This window comes from Erinaceus europaeus, chromosome 6, assembly GCF_950295315.1.
Source record: "Erinaceus europaeus chromosome 6, mEriEur2.1, whole genome shotgun sequence".
Lineage (NCBI taxonomy): Eukaryota > Metazoa > Chordata > Mammalia > Eulipotyphla > Erinaceidae > Erinaceus > Erinaceus europaeus.
Window position 1 is genome coordinate 8,053,599 of NC_080167.1, and position 22,042 is coordinate 8,075,640.

The 22,042-nt window shown below is 48.4% G+C and overlaps 1 protein-coding gene across 1 annotated transcript in view; it reads right to left on the reverse strand.

Annotated features, from left to right (window-relative positions):
• The window catches only part of SUDS3 (SDS3 homolog, SIN3A corepressor complex component), a 40,486-nt gene extending 23,090 nt beyond the window's left edge, over nucleotides 1–17,396 (reverse strand). The window contains exons 1-6 of the mRNA XM_060193009.1: nucleotides 17,176–17,396; nucleotides 14,258–14,327; nucleotides 11,243–11,298; nucleotides 9,608–9,679; nucleotides 6,987–7,006; nucleotides 4,895–5,051 (exon numbers count right to left, since the gene is read on the reverse strand). Coding sequence (XP_060048992.1) covers nucleotides 4,895–5,051; nucleotides 6,987–7,006; nucleotides 9,608–9,679; nucleotides 11,243–11,298; nucleotides 14,258–14,327; nucleotides 17,176–17,317 — 517 coding nt within the window. The 5' untranslated portion in view covers nucleotides 17,318–17,396. The remainder of the gene's footprint in view (nucleotides 1–4,894; nucleotides 5,052–6,986; nucleotides 7,007–9,607; nucleotides 9,680–11,242; nucleotides 11,299–14,257; nucleotides 14,328–17,175) is intronic.
• Nucleotides 17,397–22,042: the final 4,646 nt, after the last annotated feature.

A 22,042-nucleotide genomic window follows, 5' to 3' on the forward strand; every position in this document is an offset into this window, starting at 1 on the left:
TCTCTCAGACAATATTCTTAGCCAACCCCAGGCTAGCTACCAAACTCAAGCAAAACTACCGTAGTTGTGTGCCCCCTGGAACATGTCTAAAAATGGTTTCCCTTTCTTCTACCCTAAAGTCCCTAATCCTGCCTTTTGGTTCCTGTTCACTAACTTTTTTTTTTTAATTTTAATTTTTACATTTATTTATTTTTATTTTCCCTTTTGTTGCCCTTGTTTTTTATTGTTGTTGTAGTTATTGATGTCGTTATTGGATAGGGCTGAGAGAAATCATGAAAGATAGGGAAGACAGAGGGGGAGAGAAAGATAGACACCTGCAGATCTGCTTCACCGCCTGTGAAGCAACTCCCCTACAGGTGGGGTGCCAGGGGCTCGAAATGAGATCCTTACGCCAGTCCTTGCACTTTGCGCCAACCTGTGCTTAACCCGCTGCGCTACAGCCCAACTCCCTCTCACTAACCATCTTGTCTCAACTTAGGTCATGTCACCTTCCAAATATCAAGTGGCAGATACTACTGTGACTCCATCCAGACTTGCGCGAAGTGCAAGGACCGGCACAAGGATCCCGGTTCAAGCCCCCAGCTTCCCACCTGCAGGAGAGTCGCCTCATAGGCAGTGAAGCAGGTCTGCAGGTGTCTATCTTTCTTTCCCCGTCTTCCCTTCCTCTCTCCATTTCTTTCTGTCCTATCTAACAATGACATCAATAACAACAATAACTACAATAACAATAAAAACAAGGGCAACAAAAGGAAAATAAATATTTTTAAAAAGCTTTTTAAAAAAAAGCCCCAATACTGCCTTTGGCAGAAGCAGTGACTTGGTCAATTCTCTCATAAAATAATTTCAACCAATCTAGCCCTCCTCTGCATATTCTACAGCCTGGATTCCAAAACAGCAGCTTCAAGAAGCTCGGCCATGACAAGCCAAAGGGAGCTAAAGGATGCTCTATCTGGTGCCTGAGAGCTGTGCACTAGCTGTGCCTCAAAGCTTTCTTTTTCTTTCTTTTTTTAAAAAATATTTATTTATTAATGAGAGGGATAGGAGGAAAGAGAGAAAGAACCAGATTGTCACATATGCTGCCGAGGACTGAACTCAAGACCCCATGCTTGAGAGTCAAATGCTTTATCCGCTACGCCACCTCCCGGACCACCCTCAAAGCTTTCTACATGCAACATCTCTGTATCTTCACACCAACGCTTTATCCGCTACGCCACCTCCCGGACCACCCACAAAGCTTTCTACATGCAACATCTCTGTATCTTCACACCAACCCTGAGCCCGTGCCCTACCAGATGAGAAAACTCCATCACTGAACTAAGTCCACAAAAGGCCCGGATCCATTCACATCTGCCAGACTATATGGACAGGACTAATATTTTTGGCCATCAGGGTTATTGCTGGGGCTGGGGCTCAGCACCTATATGATGACTCCACTATTTCCAGTGGACACTGTTTTCCTTAAAAAAAAAAACAAAAAAGTCTCTACCATTAATACAGCATCACCCCCTGCAGGTGGGAACTGAAGGCATGAACACAAACCCTTGTGTATGGTACCAAGTGCGCTCTACTGAGTATGCCACCACCCAGCCCCAAGGCTCCTATTTTATGCAGTCACTGACTTGATACAAGTACTCAGGAGACAGAGCTTCTGTTACAGTCACACAAGTATCTGGCCATGAATCCAGATCTCCTAGAGGAAACTCACAGGCTCTACTGAGGACATAAGGACCTCGGACAGGGGCTCTGCAGGTGGGACATACTCCTCATTAAGAAAGAATGGAAAAAGGCGAAAGGCAGTCACAAAGAAAGATGAAAGCAGTCAAGAGAGTTGTTGGGATAAGGGGGGAAGCAGCTGTTCTCAGGGCGGGAAGGGACAAAGGAACTTGCATTTTATCAGGTGCCCAGGCAACTCAGGTACACATGGGGGGGTGGCCTGTACCTTGCCCTCAGTTCTGCAGACACGATGGACCTTCATGCCTGAACAACCATCATGCGCTTTGGGCAGTGACCACAGCCTCCCTGATTCCCATGGGGTGGGGGGCTCTGTGAGGGCTTCCTGTTCCACTGGGGAAACCAGGGGTCACCGGTCACAACCATCTTAAGTGCATTATGCAGACCAAGCTTCACATTTGCCTCTTATCCCGCTTTGTCTTTCAAGAGCAATTCGTGTGGAATCCAAAAAGATGAGCTTAAGAAATGACAGTCCCAGGCTGGGCCAGACGTCTAGAAGCCTGGGCATCAATCCATAGAGGTGAAATGAGTCACTCGGCTAGAGGGACGGAAGCGCAGCCCATCCGCGCCATTACAGCACCATCTGTGGAGATGCTAATTATCCTTCTAGCTCCAGTGCCTTTTCTTCCGACACTCTATCATTACCTTGGCAGTGCTTTCCAAGGGTACCAAATGGCTTGAGGAAGGATATCAGTCCCTTCAGTGCCCAGGGGTAGCTCTCAACACTGCTGTGATCTATTTGACTGTGTCACAAATGACTTCCTCCGCATTTATTTGTCTTCTCTACTTTGGCAGGCTCGGCCACAAGTCGCTGAGGATGCTTCCTGTCCCAGTTAAGAGCCCGGCTATAAAACTATCCACCCAAACAGTGTCTTGCACTTATCAATACTTAGGCTGCCAAATCACACAGGTGAGCTGATGCCAGCCTTCCCTGCAGATGGGATGGGAGCAGCTATAGTGTGACAATATCTCCCACTAGCCTCATGACGGCTCTCGAGCATCTGGTGGCTGGGCTAAGAGCAATGAGGCATCAAGGCCAGCCATGGTCACTGCCAACGGAAACGGTGTGCAGGTCAGGAAGGCTGGTTTCGGGCGAGGGTCCGCAGTACCTGAGGTCTAATTTAAGAGGCATGACAAGAGCAAGACGAGGCCGGGGAGATACCTCAGAGTACTAGCACCAGGGAGTCGGGAGGTAGCGCAGCGGGCTAAGTGCACATGGCGCAAAGCGCAAGGACCAGCATAAGGATCCGGGTTCAAGCCCCGGCTCCCCACCTGCAGGGGAGTTGCTTCACAAGCGGTGAAGCAGGTCTGCAGGTGTCTTTCTCCCCGTCTTCTCCCCCGTATCCATTTCTCTCTGTCCTATCCAATAACAACAACATCAATAACAATAATAAAACAACAAGAGCAACAAAAGGAAATACATAAAAATTAAAAAAAAAAAAAAAAAAAAAAAAGAGCACCAGACTTGCATATCAGGGGTTCCAGGTTCAATCCGCAGCACTAGCTCAGGCCAGGGTAGTGCTCGGGTGTCCATGTCTTTCTTTTATAAAAATAAATTAGATAGAGGCTGGGTGGTGGCACACCTGGTAGAGCACAAATGTTACCATGTGTAAGGACCCAAGTTTAAGCCCCAGGTTGCCACTTGTGGGGGGAAGCTTCATGAGTGGTGAAGCAGGTCTGCAGGTGCCTCTTTCTCTCTCCCTATCTCCCCCTCCCTTCTCAATTTCTCTATCGTAAAATAAAAAAATAAGAGAATAATAAATATTAAATAAGACAGTGCTTGTTTTCACCAAATAAATTTTGAGTTCCTTTCAGAAGTCTTCATAAAATGAATTCCTTTTGCCAACTCTTTCAGTGAGGAGGTTCCTTGAGGCCTTTGAAGCCTGACCGCCCCACTCCTCTCTCCTCTCCCCCACTCCTCGCCCCACAACCACATCTTCACTGGCATCACATAGGGATCAGAACTAGAAGTCTATGTCCACCAGGCGGGCTCACAGTCCCAGAAACGGGGAAGCACAGCTTTTATCTGCTACTTCAGCTTTCAAGTCAGTCCTGAAGACTCACTTCAATGAAAGCAACACATTTCCTATGGGTCCTCATTAAAATCCTGTCAGAACCCCACCATGCTCTGAATGTGATTCTGGGAGTAGATTTGGGGGTTTCCCTCCTAACATACTCAAGTGACAAACTTGCCCAACTTGCCTTGCAGAATTTACTGATGAAAATCTTGCCAAGTCCCAAAACGGCTCATAGGAGCCACTTCCCACCCCACAGGCCTCTAGGATTCCCTGGCCAACACACGGCAACATAAAAGTCAGCCTGTGTTGCTCCTCCCTTCAGTTTACCTATAACCTGCTGGGGCCCCAAATCTTCTAAGACTATAAAGGGGGCTGGCTCCAAGACTAGGCCAACTTTACTACCTTGATAACAAAAACAGTTCATCTGGGACAGCCCTGCTACTGGGTTGTCAGAAAAGGCGTGGCACGTTTTTGCAAGGAAAAGCATAGGGAAAAAAATACTGCGTCTCTTCCGACAACCCAGTAGAATGCCACCTTCTCCTCTCTGCATCACGCACTGCTAGGAGTGGGGAAGGGATTCAGTAGCAGGGATGAGACAGTAGTTGAAAGCTCGAGGTCAAAGGAAGATGATGTCTTTTCGGAAATTAAGGAAAACTGAGAGTTCCACCAGTCATCACTGAGAGGATGTGGGTAAGTTAGGTGTGAACACAACCAGGATGAGAACAGAGGCTGACTTATGACTCAAACTCAGTAAAACAGAAGCCAGGCTATTCAAGGCCCAGCACTTCCTGAACACCTGTCATGCGTATGGCACTGCAGACTCTCCTGCTTCCAGCCTGTGCGACAGGGTAAGATTAGCCTCGTTTTCTTGAAGGGGAAACAGGCTCAGAGAAGTCTTCTTCTTCTAGCGTTTGCCCTTCTTCCGTAGCCAGTCAATGGCTTTGAAAGTGACTGGGATCCATGTGGATTCAGTCGGCTAGGAAGGATTGTCAGTTTCCCTAATGAATGGGTACACAAGTTAACAAGCTTAACTAGAGTCACACAGTTAATATAAGAGGAAGCCAGAACTAATGCATCGTGTCAAATCCACTCAGCCCAAGAAGGGAGACAAAAGCTGGATAACTGGAACACTTGCCCTCACATACCTCCAGTCAGTTCCATTGTTAGCTTTTCATTTTCAATCATTTTCTTCTTTTCTTCTAGTTCAGCAATCAGGTTCTCTTTCAACTCCACCTTTTTGTCTTCAAATTCTTTCACTGCAGCTTTCTTCTCCTTAATGTAATTTCTCTCCACTTGTTCAGTCTAAGTAAAAGAGAAACACACAGGCTAAGGGTACATGGCCCTGGCAGCCAGAACCCCAGCTCGTAGTTGGGTGTTACAGTCAAGACTCAAGAAGATGCCTTTATGTGGTCCGGGAAGTGATATAGTGGATAAAAGCATTGGACTCTCCAGCATAAAGTCCTGAGTTTAAGCCCCAGCAGTACATGTACCAGAGTGATATCTAGTTCTTTCTCTCTCTCTCTCTCTTTCATATCCCTCATGAATAAATAAATTCTTAAAAAAAAAAGGTGCCTTTACTAAAAACATCTGGGGTGGGGGGGCCACTCACAGACACACGTAGGAGCAAGCTCTGTGTTAGGTGGATAAGACAGAGTCACACAGCTTCCACTCACTTGCTACTCAGCCATTTCCTCTTTACACTAAGGCTTGGCCCCTGCATGTCTCACACCCCCTTACTTTCTTTTCCCCTCTTAACAGAGGTAAGAGACACAGATAGGAGAGACCTTAGCAGCCCTGCTCCACTGCTTGTGAAGCTTCCCCCCTGCAGGTGCAAGTCAGGGGCTTCGACCCAGGTCCTCACACATGGTAACATGTGCACTCTACCGGGTGAGCCACCACACAGCCCGTACTGGCATGATTTCAGGGTCGGGAGATAGCTCCCCAGTAGGACCTGTACCTTACCATGTGTGAAGCCCTGGGTTCAAACCCCACTCTACATGAGAGCACCACAGCACTAGCAGAGACTCAGTTCTGTCTACCTGAACTAAGAAGAAATGAGGGACCTATGATTCAAAATTAATGTGAAGATACTGAGTCGAGGTAAGTCACTGCACTTCCTATTACTTAAAGGCAGGTGAAAGTCAACCAGTCTAGACCTCCTATTGGGTATCTGAACTCTGGAGGACTGGAATCACACAGATAAAACATGGCACAGTGGCTAGAGCGTTGAATTTAAAAGCAAGAGGTATAGAACTCTATCTCCAGGATCCCATGTGGCAGAGTGATGCTCTGGCTCCCTCTCTCTCTCTCTCTCTCATTAATAAATCATCTTTAAAAAACTGAGTAAAAGGGGGCAGGGTGGTGGTGCACCTGGTTGAGTGCACATATTACAGTGCCCAAGGACCCAGGTTCAAGCCCCCGGTCTCCACCTGTAGGGGGGAAGCTTTACAAGTGGTGAAGCAGGACTGCAGGTATCTCTCTCCCTCTCTATCTCCCCCCTTCCTTCTCAATTTTTGGCGGTCTCTATCCAATAAACAAAGATAAGAAAATAAAAAATAAATTCTTAAAAAAATGTAAGAGTTCATTTTTAAATTTTTGCTATTGCGCTGAGAACAAAGGGGCACAGGATGGGATGTGGCTGTGTGTGGCCACTGATGTCAGTGCTGTAAGGATTTCTGTGACATGGCTCTGGAAGGCCATCGCCTTCTCAAACAGTAACACCCCCACACACACACAGCCACCCTAGGAGCCAAGATCTTGCTGCTCAAGATCAAGACCCCTATCTCTGCACAAGCACTCAGATGCCTGCTGAGTGAAAGGAACAGCTCTAAGCCTGTCTGACCCAGGGAAGTTTTCTCTATAAAATTTAACTATTGAGCCGATTCAGAGACAGGGCTGCTTCAAGCACCTAGGTAAAACATCACCAGGTCATTATAATCCAGGTATACACCCCCAGGTTGACGCCAGCGTGAGAGAAGCATTCATGAGAAAGCAAGGTGGGGTGGTGAGCAGCGGGACAGGCAGAGGCTGCCCAAGCAACACATTAAGGGATGGGCTTTCTAGATCGAGGTCACGCACGTGCCCTTCAAGTCAAACAGAACAGTGGGGGTGGCTCCCAGCTGGGGGCTTCCTAACTACCTTCCTCGGTGACAGGAGGCAAGGCCACTGGATTGTCAGAGCAAGATTCTAGACTGAAGGAGTCTGAACACCCAGACCCAGACGGTCCCCAGTACTTACCTCCAACTGGAGGAAGAGTTCTGAAAGAGATAAAAAGTGCAATTAGATGCGCCAGGCTGTGTCACCTTTCTAGACAGTGATGGTACAATTCATTTGGAGGCAGTAATTGCTTTCTGAAAGCATGGTTACACAGAGCAAGTGTTTTCCATCAGCAAGACGCTGATATGCATGAAGGGAAGGCGGCAAGCAGCACTGTCTAGTCTGAACTTGGCCTGGAACTGCTTTGTCTCTGCACGTCCTGCCCAAGGGCAAGAGCAGCAGCAGAACCAAGTTCCTGGCAAGATGAAAGTCCCCCTCCCTGACTCACTCAGAGCAGGCCCCCCAGCTCATCTGATCAGACCCCTCCCCCAGGAGGGCAGGATGCACCAGGAGGACATACTGCGATGACTCCAGGAGCAGAGTCCACCATAGTGATGTTCTGAAAACGGCACAGAGAGGACTGTGTGCTGAGGAAGGGCCTGAGAAGTCAAAGGGCTGAGCACCTTCAGGTTGAGTCCAGGAAACTCTTAATTAAGCCTAAGAGCAAGCCACTCGCTACTTTCTGTGCCCCAGAGCCCTAGTGACTGAAGCACAGGGCCATGGGGGACAGAGGCCTTGGCACAAGCAAGCCTGACACGCCCACTCTCGGGCCACCTCACACCGGGGCCATGCATGCATCCGTGGGTACGAGTGCTGAGGTCCGGCACCGTACACCACACACCACAGATCTACCAGCAAGTCAGGCTGACTGAGCATAGAGAGCTGGCGGCGGTGGGCCACGTGAAGCAGCCGCACACAGGACGCAGGTGGGTTATCTCTGAGCAATGTGCCCTGCGTTTTCACCTGGGGAGAATGTTTATGAACAAAGGAAAAGAAAGGGGGTGGGTGGGAAATATAAAAACAAAGACACGGTGAGAGCAGACTTAGGACAAACAAACCAAGACTTCATTCTGTAAGCTCTAGCTTAAGAAAGGTGGTTTGGAGGGGTCAGGTGGTAGCGTACCTGGTTAAGCGCAAGGAGCCCTGGCCCCCACCTGCAGGAGGAAAGCTTTACAAGTGGTAAAGCAGGGCTGCAGATGTCTGTCTCATTTTCTCTCTATCTCCCTTCCCTCTCAATTTCTGTCTCTATACAATAAATAAATAAATAAGTAATATTTTAAAAAGAAAGCTGGTTTGGGCTGGGGAGATAGCATAATGGTTCATGCAAAATGCCTTTCAGGCCTCAGGTACCACAGGCCCTCGGCCCCCAATTCAATCCATCTCCTCCCCCCCATCCCTCCCTCCCTCTCTGTTTTTTACCAGAGCACTGCTCATCTCTGGCTTGTGGTGGTACAAGGTATTGAACCTGGGACTCTGGAGCCTCAGGCATGACAGTCTCTTTGCATATCCATTATGCTATCTCATAATCGCACGAGGGCAGAGGGCTCTGATGCTGCTGCAGATGGCTCAGGAACAGGAGTGGGAAGAGCAGAGCTGCAGTGCTGGGCAGGGTGCTAGTGGCTCAGCTCTGTTCCCAGCACCCCAACCCCACCTCCATCTGTCAGTGCAGACTGGGGAAGAGGAGGGGGTCCCCTCAACAGAAAAGTTAAAGTCACTGGACCAGAAAGCGAGACCACCAGTGGCCTGAGAACACACAGACTTCATTTAAAAGCCCAAGATGGCTGAGCTGTGAGACAGCTCAGTGGTTAGAGTACTTCCCTTAACCACATGAGATGCCCTGGGTTCGACCCTTCGCAACACAAAGGGGACTGCTGGAAACACCATGAAAGCTGGAGCTCCGCTGCCTTTCCCTCCCTCCCTCCAACTAAACAAAATTTAAATGCGGGGCTGGAGAGGCCACTCAGCAGCACTGCACACATGTGAACTCACCAGGTCACTTCTGGGAGACACATTAAACAAGACTTTCACCAGCGGAGGAATCAGCACTTTGCGTGCCGACAGGCAGAAAGTTGGCTGATGAGCTTTGCGATTTCACACTTACAGATTTCCTGTAAGCAGAGGACTCCGTGTTTAGATGCGTTTGGCTGTCACTGCATCTCACTTTCCACACCTTTCCTGTTAAGGCAGGCTGTGCTGTAACCGTGCCCGTGTCTGCGTTTGTGGACAGCACAGCAAGCTTCTCAAGGCAGAGGGCAGTGGGCTACACTACCTGACAGTGCTCACAGTGCTGCGTGGTGGTGAGAGTGAAACCACTTACTGTGCACAACAGACCAGAAGCACGCTCTTCCTCTCTAGGTGTCTGATTCACTACTCGAGGGGCAGGGAACAGACACCCTTCCCTCCCAGGGTCCAGGAAGGCAGCAGCAGCAGCAGCAGCCGGGAGTGAGTTAAACTACACTGCCTCCCCACACCATATCCTGACTGTGAGGAAGAACGTGAGCAATGACTCTCAGGGTGCCAGCAGAAGTGACCTGGCTGCAGGAAGCCGCCCCAAGACCCTGAGCTACAAGCCCTTCTTAAGCAAGTGGAAAAAGAGCCATGATACACAGCCCTGGCTTCAGAGCCTCTCTTCCCTGGAGCACCTCCTCCAGGGGTGAGGGGACACGCTGTGAAGATCCGCTCTTCTGGGCCAGGCAGGGTGACAACCAGCCGGAGGAGAGCCTGAAGGGGATGGGCCTCCACAGACAGCAGAGCAGACGTACCTGCATTTCGTATCCTCTCTTTGTACTGCTGATCCAGCTTTTTCATCCTCTTTTGATACTCCTGTAGCGTACCTGATTTTGAGCATTTACAAGCAGTGTTACTGTGGAGATCGGGCTGGCTGCCTTACCTGGTTTTCTTTTTACCCCAAATTTATCTTCCAGCGCCATGAGGGTGGTTTTAGTATCAGCACAGTAAAACACAAGGCGGGGTGAGCCACACCCTGACAGAGCTAAGTGTGGGCTCTGATTCTCAGCCAAATGGACAGGTGTTCTTGGGTGACTGATGACGTCCACTGGGGTTTGAGCTCACTCCCTTTGTGAGAAAGAGCTCTCCGTCCTCAGGAAAGTCTAGATGAAGGCTGCCTGAGGAGGCTGGGGAGGGGGCTCCAGGGGTGGTGGGGCACACGCTTTGCAAGCCTGAGGCCCCAAATTTAATCCTTAGTACTGTGCGTGGCCCTTCTCATGTTATATCAGTAATTTTTTTTTTTAAATGCTGTCAGGTACTTTCTATAAAGTGGAAATGTTCTATGTCCCACTGTCCAATATGGCAGTCAGCTAATCCACCTGAAACGTGGCTTGTGCAATCATTTTATTCAAACGCATGTCAACAGCTAGCCACAGCCACCAAGCACCAGCACCCATCAGGTGGCATCCTTACTGGGTCTCCATTTAACTCCCTGCCCCTCACAAACACAGCGAATTATGAGGGTTCCAACCAGGGTGGAAGGTGTTTCCTGATCCGAATGTTTTCAGCATACAGTAAGGGCCTATACTCCCTAGTCTCTCCTCGCTCAAGCCTACCAGCCAGGTCCTCCAGACTTCCTAGAGTGGAATGGGTCTCTTTCCCAGGTAATACTGCCATCATCAGTGCAGAATAAACAAAGAATAAACAAAGAATAAACATCCAACAAAGATGTGTGACTGCAACTCACAACAGCATTTCCCACTATTAAACAACAACTACTGTTACTGATCAACAAATAGTGGGCAGCCTCGTGGAGAAGCTATTTCACTGATGTGGGAAGCCACAAAGTTGGAGACAGATGGGGCCGTAGCTACCCACTCCAGAGTCCTGGTGCCCCCACGGTGCCAGTCACTCCTCAGGCACCAACTCCTCTGCTTGCATCTTTCTTATTTCACGGATTAGAAGATAATTTCAGCAACAGAGAGCAATGTGCCCTAAGTCCCATTTCTAGAAAGATGTGAGCTCGGGATGTGAACCTAGCATGGGACTCAGAGCCTATGTCTGCAGCCCCAGCTGAGCTGCCTGTGGCAGCAAGCCGGCAAAGCTCCAGTCCCTCACCAAGGGGAAGCGCCCTGAAGTAACCCGCGGCTCATCTGGTTTCCCAAACACCAGTGCAACTTCACTTCTCAGGTAACAACACCTCTCCTAAAAATGCCTCCCTCTAGATACAGTGGTTTTTCACTTCGTTTGCTACAGAAGATGCTGAATGAGATGCCCAGCAAGTCTGAACAGTGATACTTTAGCCAGAGAGCAAAGTGTGTACTGGCTCGCTGAGATCAGCCAGACCACATGGCACACCACTCCCTACGAGAGGAGAAATACAGACATCACATGCCCAAGGTTTGTGCTAGGAGGAAGGAGATTTACAAAGGGCCAAATCCCAAACTCACCTTCCTGCAGTTGCTGCAATTGCCTCTTGAGGGAAGCCAGTTTGTCCTGATACATCCTGTGAAGAAAAGGAAAGCCAGGCTAAGAGGCGAAAGCATTCACCACTCACCCCCACAATGATCTACACACAGGAACCACTGGGCTGCCATAGGAGTGGCACTGGTGACTTTTAAGGGACCAAGGACATCAGAATCCGCTCGTTGGCTTGAAATGTACCAGGAGGTAAAAGGATTAGAAATGGGAACATGGTCCCTGTTCCTCCAGTCTTGTAAACTCTCCTGTGCTAGCCTACCCTGATAGACTCAAAGCTCACAAATAAGAAGATACACAGATTTTAATAATCAAATAAACAGCGGCAGTTAGGCAAGAATTCACAAAAGAAAAACTGAACATGTGATGCCATTTTCTTCTGGATCTAGAAGCAAATGGAACACACATATGCACACAAGCAGAAGGAAATGTAGCGATAGTGTTAAACACAGCTCTTACACCAACTCTACAATTAGATCATAAACTCCAGAGGAGTAAGATTATCCCCTCTGGCACATTTTTTTCTATTTAGACAGCATAGCTACGTAAGCACTAAGTTAATAGACCTTCGTGTCATTTTTAAAAGCATTTCTCTTAGGATTCGAAAAATAACAGTAATTCGGTAACAACAGTTAAAATGCAGGATTTCTTTGCAGGCCCAGCTTGATACGAACACACAGCACACACACAAAGCAAAAGAACCAAGCGTGTTATTCCCGTCCCTCCCCCCGGCCCAGGCACCCTGTGGATTACAATTAGGCAAACATTCTGGCAAGTCTGCTTGAATGGTGGGGTCCACTCTCTCACTTCGGTGACACATTTGCCTCTACCTGAAAATGTCCCCAATTTCACAGTGACAAAAACAAGCTTTGCAACCCAGGAGCAACACGGGCAGGACAGCCTTCAAGTGCAGCTGCAAGTCCCCAAGACTCTCCGGGTCTTCAGAAGAGAGAAGGCAGAGCCTGAGAATGAGAAGTACGCAGGAGGGCTGGTTCTTTCTAGGAGAATTCTTGTGCACTCTGTGAATCACACTCTTTTAATCAAGATCATTTCTGAAAGCAAATACGAAGGGAGCATGTGCAATTAAGTACAGGAGAGGGCTGGGTGTGTGGACTCTTCACAGGAAGTCAATATTTGCAACACGGTGTCTGAAATTTGCCAACACGCTGAACGTGCCAGACAATGGATGTCTCTGCATCCCGATTGTCTTGAGGAGGAAGCGTTAACAGACTGCAAAGTTAAGATTGGCTGAGATCAGGTACAGAAAAAAAGAACATGTGGACATGCATCTCAAATGGGAGGTGGGTAAAAAGTCTGAAGAGAATAAAGATGAAGAGCAACTGCAGTTTCAGGAACGGAGCTGTGAGGAAAAGGAGGAGTTACTAAAGCCCCCCCCCCACCCCCACCCCACGGAAGGATGACAATTCAGAAGGCAGCCGTTAGGGGCCCGGCAGATCAGATTAGGAAAGAATTCTGTTTAAAGGCTAAGAAATTATTGTTATCACTATTACTTTCCAGAGCACTGCACAGCTGACTAGTGGTGCTGTGAAGGACTGACCTGGGCCCTAGGCAGGTCTTTCTACATAACCATCACGCTATCTCCCCCCACCCAGTAAAGGAACCTCTGAAAGACAATGATAAAGATACAGGGATTTTAAAAGTCAAATTGAAAGGCTCTAACTCCTCTCAACAAACACGGAGTGGTGGGGAGGCAGGTGATGGTGCACCCAGTAGAGCACATGTAACCGTGCTCAAGGAGCTGGGTTCAAGCCCCTGGTCCCCAACTACAGGGGGGTAGCTTCACAAGTGGTGAAGGAAGTGAAGAAATGCTTCAGCTATCTCTCCTTTTCTCTTTCTTCTATCCTTCCCTTCCCTCTCAACTTCTCTGTCTCTATAAAAATAAATACACCTGGGGGTCGGGAGGTGGCGCAGTGGTTTAGGCGCACGTGGCGCAGAGCGCAGGGACCGGTGTAGGGATCCCGGTTCGAGCCCCCAGCTCCCCACCTGCAGGGGAGTCACTTCACAGGCGGTGAAGCAGGTCTGCAGGTGTCTGTCTTTCTCTCCTCCTCTCTCCATTTCTCTCTGTCCTGTCCAACAACGAACAGCATCAACAATGGTAATAATGATAACCACAGCGTGGCCACAACGACAAGGGCAACGGGGGGGGGGGGGGGGGGGGTGGCCTCCAGGAGCGGTGGATTCATGGTGCAGGCACTGAGCCCAGCAATAACCCTGGAGGAAATAAATAAATAAATAAATACATCTTTAAAAAACAAGACAACAACAACAAAACACTGAATGGCTATACCGTATAACGGAAATACTTTCTGCTGTCCAACGTGTGTGTTTAAGACAAAGTCGAGTGGCTTCAGTGTCTCTGGACATGTCCAGTGTGGCTCTGTCAGAAGACAGCAGAAGGCCTGGGTGTGTAAGTGTTGAGCAAAGTCACTGGTGCGGGAGTTGGGCCCCTGCCTCCCCAACTCTAGACCACTAGCACCCCTCCAGCCCAGCAACTTGGTGGGGTCTCCCTCTGAAAACCTAGGAGGTGCAGCACCTTTTGCTCTCCCAACAATGGCTCCCAGGTCTTAAAAATAAAACCAAGTGGGAAACAGTCCTCTCTTGCAACCTTTCTCTCCTTCTTATGGGATTGCTTCCCTCTAGGTTATTTCTACCCTACCCTTGAAAGAATTTTTTTTTTTTTTTTTTTTACCAGAGCACTACTCAGCAGCTCTGGTGGTACAGGGAATCCAACCTGGGACCTTTGGTCTTTCGGCACAAAAGTCTTTTACGTAACTAATGCTATCTCCGTCTGAAAGGCTGATTAAATGTGACAGGCTTAAGGGGGGAGGGGAACGACACATACTTAAGAGGGTCTTTGACAGAGCTAAGGTCAAAACCATACCCAGGAAAAAGAGCTCGCTATTGAGACGTCCTGGCCAACCTGTAGTGTGCACACACTCTCTCACGTGGGCACAAAGCATACTCACTGTTCCTTCATTTCTACGTAGTCCTCCTCATCGTGCTTGGCCAGGTCAGTTTCACTAGCATCCTCGGTGTCTGAGCAGGAGAGAAGCGTGTGTTAAATCCTGTGTGTACGGAGTCGGCTAACCCCTGGCCACCTGGCAGTGAATTTCTAGTCAAAGCAGGTTTGCGGGTAGCCCAGAGTGGGAAATACTGCCGCTCCTCACACGCTTGGAGTGATGGGGAGACCCCTGCCTTTCACTGCAGTGCAGCCAGCCGGGGCTGCGGGGCAAAGGAAGAAGACAGGCCGGGGGCTCGGGGAGCCGCTGGGGGCCTGTACCCAGGGCCCTGCAAGCCAGCAAGCCAGCACCTCGCTCTCTCCCGATGCGCCCAGCCCATCCCACGTCATACAGAGAAGAATCCAGAACAAGGACCTGAGTCCCAACAAATAAAATATTCCCAAAGGTCCAAGTAAAGTGTAAAGGAAGGCAAACAAGCTGATCAAAAAACTGCTAGAGAACTGCACGGGCGTCTGTATGATTTCAACAGGGCTACCTGGGGTGAGGGGTGAGGGGTGGGGGGGTGGGGGGATTCTTCTTCTTCTTCTAGTGTTTGCCCTTCTTCCGTAGCCAGTCAACAGCGTCAGGTTGAGCCTGATGGAAAGTTTTGAGACCTCCTTTGAATCTGGAGAGGTGGCAGGCGTTGACTATGTGGGTCATAGTCTGTCTGTAGCCGCAGGGGCAGTTTGGGTCTCTGGCTCCCCAGCGATGGGGGGATGAAGAGTGGGAAGTGAGGGGTGAGAATAACCAGAGTGGGCTTCTCTGCGCCCCCTGGTGGACATGACATGGAGAGCAGGCAGGGGTCGCCTTGACTGGCGCCCTGCTCCTCCTCAAAAGCAGTTTAAGTAAATCCAATATCCAATCTCCACTCTCCTTAACCCTTTCTCCCCGCCTTCGCCTTCAGGAGGGAAAAGACCTTCAGGGAGAATCTGTCAGGGGCCAGGCAGCCACAGAGCTGGGGGGGGGGGGTGGCGGACACACAAGTGAAGGAGACAGAAATAAGTCAAGGTGGGGATAGACAGCATAGTGGTTACGCAAAGGAACTCTCATGCCTGAGGGTCAAAAGTCCCAGGTTCAACCTCCTGCACCACCACAAGCCAAAGATGAGCAGGGCTCTGATAAAAAAATAATAATAATAATAATAATAGTCAACCCCAATCTGTGATCTGGGGAGAAGTAATGCAGCTTCCAACAGAGGGAATTGAAGGGCACAGAACTCTAGTGGTGGGCAAGGTGTGGACTCAGACAGACCCCTGTTAACTTATATTTCATACACCAATATTAAATCACTAATGACTTTTCCCCCAGAGCACTGCTCAGCTCTGGTTGATGGTGGTGCAGGGGACTGAACCTGGGACTCTGGAGCCTCAGGCATGAGAATCTGTTTGTATAACTATTATGCTCTCTACCTCCAGGAGCCCCCCCCCCCCCATATATATTTTTTTCCCCTCCAGGGCTATTGCTGGGACTCGGTGCCTGCACTAGGAATCCACTGCTCCAGGAGGCTATTAATTTCTTTTGTTGCCCTTGTTATTTATTGTTGTGGTTGTTGTTGTTGATGATGTCGTTGATGGACAGAGAGAAATGGAGAGAGGAGGGGAAGAACAGAGAGAGGGAGAGAGAGAGACAGACACCTGCAGACCTGCTTCACCACCTGTGAAGCGACTCCCCTCCAAGTGGGGAGCCGGGGGCTTGAACCGGGATCCTTATATGCCGGTCCTTGCACTTTGCACCAGGTGCGCTTAACCCGCTGCGCTACCGCCCGGTCCCCAAGTGTTTTTTTTCTTAAAGACTTTATTTACTCATTTATTAATGAGAAAGATAGGAGAGAAGAAAGAACCAGACATCACTCCAGTACATGTGCTGCGGGACACTGAACTCAGGACCTCATGCTTGAGAGTCTAGTGCCTTAGCCACTGCGCTACCTCCCGGACCACTGTTCTGTTCTTTTCTTTTAAATATTTATTTATCCCCTTTTTGTTGCCCTTGTTGTTTTACTGTTGTGGTTACTATTACTGATACCGTTGCTGTTGGATAGGGCAGAGAGAGATGGAGGAGCAGTTTTTTTGTTTTTTTTAAATATCTTTTTAATTTTTAAATTTTATTTTATTTATTTATTCCCTTTTGCTGCCCTTGTTGTTTTATTGTTATTATTGTTGATGTCATTCGTTGTTGGATAGGACAGAGAGAAATGGAGAGAGGAGGGGAAGACAGAGAGGAGGAGAGAAAGACAGACACCTGCAGACCTGCTTCACCGCCTGTGAAGTGACTCCCCTGCAGGTGGGGAGCCGGGGGCTCGAACCGGGATCCTTATGCCGGTCCCTGTGCTTTGCGCCACCTGCGCTTAACCCGCTGCGCTACAGCCGGACTCCCTGTTTGTTTGTTTGTTTGTTTGTTTTTAAAGAAACATATCCAAGGGGCCGGGTGGGGTGGTGGCGCACCCGGTTGCGCGCACATATCCCAGTGCTCAAGGACCCACGTTCGAGCCCCTGCAGAGCGAAAGCTTTGCAAGTGGTGAAGCAGCCTTGCAGGTGTCTCTCTACCCACCCACCTTCCCTCTCCATTTCTGTTTCTATCCAGTTAAGTAAAGGTAATGCAAAAAAGAAAAAAAAAATTAAAAAGAAAAAAAAGAAGGGAACCTATCCAGTCCTCCCTCTCCCTCTCCCTCTCCCTCTCCCTCTCCCTCTCCCTCTCCTCTCTCTCTCTCTCTCTCTCTCTCTCTCTCTCCCCGGGTGCAAAGTGCCCGGTGCGCCCAGAGCTGCGGCTGGGGGGGGGGGGGTGTCCGCTAAGTCTCCGCACGCCGACACTGCGCGGCGCACGATTCCCGCGTCCCCAGCAGGCCGGAGGGGCGGGCAGGGAGACCCCGGAGCCCGGGCGGGACGCACCTTCGTCGGACTCGCGGCCCCGGCAGCTGCGCTCGTCGTCGTCCGCGCTCTCCAGCTCCTCGTCCTCCTCCGGGTAGTACTCGGGGGGCGGCGGCGCTCCGGCCGGGGCCGGCGCGGGGGCCAGCAGCCCCGCCGCACTCATGGCGCTTCGGACGGCGGACGAACGAGCCCCCAGCCCGGAGAAGCGCGGAGTCGGCCGCCGCCGACAGGAGCCGCGGGAGCCGCGCCGTCCCCGCCCGCGACCCCGCCCGCGTCCCCGGCCCCCGTCGCCGCCAGACTCCGGCCCCTCGCGCCCGCGCTGGACGACGGGGGCCTCGCGCCGACGGCCACTTCCGGGTCGCGGGCTGTCCAAAAAGCGCCGGACTCCGCCCTTCCTGCGTGCGCGGCCAGGCTGCCCGCCGCCCCCTTCACTTGCACCCTAACACACCCGTCACTCTCTTAGATCCCAACAGAGAGTGAGAAGGTGCGGCGGCAAGACACCTGGAGTTGGGCACATCTTTGGGCAGCCCTGGTGGCGGCTAGGACCCCGGAGCCCTAAGGCGATTGCCGAGAACGACCGCCAGGCGGCGCCAGGAGCCAAAACGCTAATGGGGACTCTAGATGGGGTTTGCAAGGTGCTTGGCAGGTGCAGGAACCTATAACCCAGGGGACTACATGCTCCCCCTTAAATAGATCAGGAAACCCTAGGCAGGTAGAGTTGGCGTGATCTTCACGAAGAAAAGGAGCTTGGCTTCTAACCTGACTAAATCGCTGCTAGATTAAGAGCTAAAATAAAGATGAGGACGATGGTCTTGCATCCTTGGATCTGTAAATCCTTTTTGTCTACTTGTGTCTGTTTACTCAACAAGATGTTCTGCTTAATGGTGGGGAGGGGGGAAAGAGTTGTCATTTGCATTTTAAAAAATGGTTGCCTCCTGGTCTAGACTTTCAGCTTCAGCCCCTCCTACAGTACCATTGCCTCGTGTTTCCTAGAATATTAATTTTTTAAGAGGTAGTTTTAAACCATTCCAATAGCTGGCTAGCCAAATTTGCAACAGAGCAAGCAGAGCATTTGTCTACAGGAAATTAATTAGGCTAATGTAAGGAAGAAATATTAAAATAAATTAAAAAAACAAGCAAGCCTGATTTTTCTGCAGTTCACAAGAAAGCTGAGTATCTGCATGGATTAATTAATGTGATTTCCCTTGAGTAGAAGAGGACAGTGTTGTCAGCACAGCTTAACGCTTCATTTAGTGTGTCTCCTGTCTAATCAAGCACAACAGGAAAAAAAAAATGGTAAGAGAAAAAAAGCCTAGAAATATTTAGTCATTTTTGCAAAGTAACCCTACCCTGTATGTGGTCCCCAAATCGCTCTATAAAAGTAAAGTTTAACACAGCTGTAAGATGTGAAACCTACTATTTCAATTAATATCTTTCTGCTGATGTCTCCCTGAATTGACACCCACAGAATCTTGTATAAGTGGAAAAAAAAACCTCATCTCATTTATTGTAAAATATATTATTTTCTACTTTGATTTAATTAAATCCTTAGCTCCGCCCATGAGGGATTTTTCGTCCTACTAAATTCAAGAATTTCAAGGATGATATCCTATTAACATCCTCTGACAAGTTCAGTAATTTTTAAAAAATAATTTCTTTATTGGGGGATTAATGTTTTACATTCGACAGTAAATACAATAGTTTGTAAATTCATAACATTTCTCAGTTTTCCACATAACAATACAACCCCCACTAGGTCCTCTGTCATCCTTTTTGGACCTGTACTCACTCCCCCCCCCCAGCTCAGTAATTTTTTAAAGCTATTATATTTATTTATTTATTTTTCCTTTTGTTGTCCTTGTTGTTGCTGTAGTTATTGATATCGTCATTGTTGGATAGGACAGAGAGAAATAGAGGAGGGGAAAACAGAGGGGGAGAGAAAGACACCTACAGACCTGCTTCACCACCTTGGCACGACTCCCTGGGGCTTGAACCAGGATCCTTGAGCCAGTCCTTGTAGCTTGGCGCTACATGCGCTTAACCTGCTGTGCTACCGTCCCAACCCGCTTGAAGCTCCTTCTAAATAAGAGTTATCTTCAGGATTCACTGTCTAGATTTACACCAGAATTTGAAAAATGCCCCTTGTCCAATGGATGAAGTCATTTTCTTTTTCTTTTCTTTTTTTTAAAGTTTATTTATTTTCCTTTTTGTTGCCCTTGTTTTATTGTTGTATGACCCACATAGTCAACGACTGCCACCTCTCCAGATTCAAAGGAGATCTCAAAACTTTACATCAGGCTCAACCTGACGCTGTTGACTGGCTATGGAAGAAGGACAAACGCTAGAAAAAGAAGAATTGTTGTAGTTATTATTGTTGCTATTGATGTTGTCGTTGTTGGATAGGACAGAGAGAAATGGAGAGAGGAGGGGAAGAAAGAGAGAGGGAAAGAAAGAAAGACAGACACCGGGAGTCGGGCTGTAGCGCAGCGGGTTAAGCGCAGGTGGCGCAAAACACAAGGACCGGCATAAAGATACCGGTTCGAGCCCCGGCTCCCCACCTGCAGGGGAGTCACTTCACAGGCGGTGAAGCAGGTCTGCAGGTGTCTGTCTTTCTCTCCTCCTCTCTGTCTTCCCCTCCTCTCTCCATTTCTCTCTGTCCTATCCAACAACGATGACAACAACAATAATAACTACAACAATAAAATAACAAGGGCAACAAAAGGGAATAAATAAATTAAATATAAAAAAAAAGATTTATATAAAAAAAAAAGACAAACACCAAAGAATCTGCTTCACCACCTGTGAAGCGACGTGGGGAGCCAGGGGCTCGAACCGGGATTCTTAAGCCTTCTGCCACGTGCACTTAACCCACTGTGCTACCACCCTACTCCCTATTTTCTTTTTCTATGCTGTTAGGTCACATCTAAATTATTTACAATCAACTATATTGAGCAACTCAAGTTTCTATCCAGAGCAATCCTAATAAGACCAAAAATTTAGAAGTTAGAGTTCATTGATAAAATGAACGTTGAACATCATTTCATTACTAATTGGTTTCCTTTCAAGACAATAGAATTTTCGTTTCGCTAATGTTTTATTTCTCTTCCTGATTGCAAATAACATCTATTCATGTTCATGTTTTAAAAATAGTTTAGAGGAAAATGTTTTTTAAGCATGAACAAACAAACTAGACACTAGAGTACTGAAATTTTAACCCATTTCTCCTATCAATTATATAATTATATATTAGATAATTATACTAATTATATTAATTAGTTATAGTGAGCTATTAGGCTTTTAACTAGTAAATACTCTTTAGAGGAAAATCTAGTCAAAACTTGAAAAATCTCCCTTGATTTTGATCTTATGCAGCCTTTTTAAAAATATTTTATTTTCCCTCTTGTTGTCCTTGTTGTTTTTCATTGTTGTTGTAGTTATTATTGTCGTTGTTATTGATGTTGTCCTTGTTAGATAGGACAGAGAGAAATGGAGAGAGGAGGGGAAGACAGAGAGGGGGAGAGAAAGACAGACACCTGCAGACCTGCTTCACCTGTGAAGCGACTCCCCTGCAGGTGGGGAGCCTGGGGCTTGAACCGGGATCCTTCCTGGGCCTTGTGCTGTGTGCTTAACCAGCTGCACTACTGCCCGACTCCTGATCTTATACAGCCTTTACAGTTACTTGGTTTGGGGCAGTTTCTCAAGCTCCCTCAAAACCAAGTTCTGCCATTTTGAGGTCTTTCTGTGTCCCTTTCTCAAAATAGTGCTCATTACTCTGAGAAACCTCTTTAAGTGAAATCCAACTGGCCCCATTTCCACATGCCCTCCCTAGCCATCACCAGGGAAAATATGTAGTATTCAGAACACAAACTTTTGGGCAGGGGAGATAACATAATGATTATGCAAAAGGAGTTCCATGCCTGAGGCTCCAAAATCCCAAATTCAATCCCCTGCACCACTATAAACCAGGGCAAAGCAGAGAAGATCAGAGCAGTACTTGGTTTACACACACACACACACACACACACACACACACACACACACACTCACTCTTTCAGCACTGGGAGGGGGGGGGGAAGCGAGTTGTCCGGAAATTGAGCTTTAAGTACGTATAACCAGGCTTAGAATCAAAAATGTGTTCCTGAAATGAAACAATTTCATCATAAAGCCTACATTGGCAAAAGGCTGAAGTTTACGTGTGAGCTAGCAGCAGTTTTCATTTTTCTCTGTTGATGTAATCAACATATCCAGTTTCAAGAAAAGGAAAGGAAGAGAGAAAAAGAACGAATGGCTCTAACAAGATACACTTTCACCTTTGACAAGCAGGCAGTATCTTTCAACTAGGGTCAAAAGGGGTACTCTGGTTATCACAGGTTGCAAAGCTCATTCAAGTTGGGCGATTGATATTCCTCAAGAGGCTTTAAAATATGTGGCCCTGGAAAATGGCGAAAAGGTGACACAAGGGTTTCCCGACCCCCATTCATCTCCCTGCTATCATTATTGACTATTTTAAAGCCTTATCCTTGTGCCTATCTAAATATGCCCCCTCCACGTTCAACTTGCAGCTGTGCAAAGCGTGCAACTGGGGTCACAGAGTTTTGCTCCCAACAGTATTGATCTGAAGTCGGTTAAAATGCACTTCAAGGAAAGACAACTCCCTTGTCAAAGACACGAGATCTTAAAGCTCGGGAAATATTTCAAACTAGTTTTTTTTTTTTTTTTGGGGGGGGTTGCTCTATTAACTCATGGCAGAATAACTTAGCAAGACCAAGCAGAAGATGGGACCTCCTAAAACTTTCAACAGGGTGGTCCCGGGGAGCCCCCACCCCACCCCCACCCCCGCCCCGGGACTAGGAAAAGCAGAGGCACTGGGAGGAGTGCCGCGAACTTT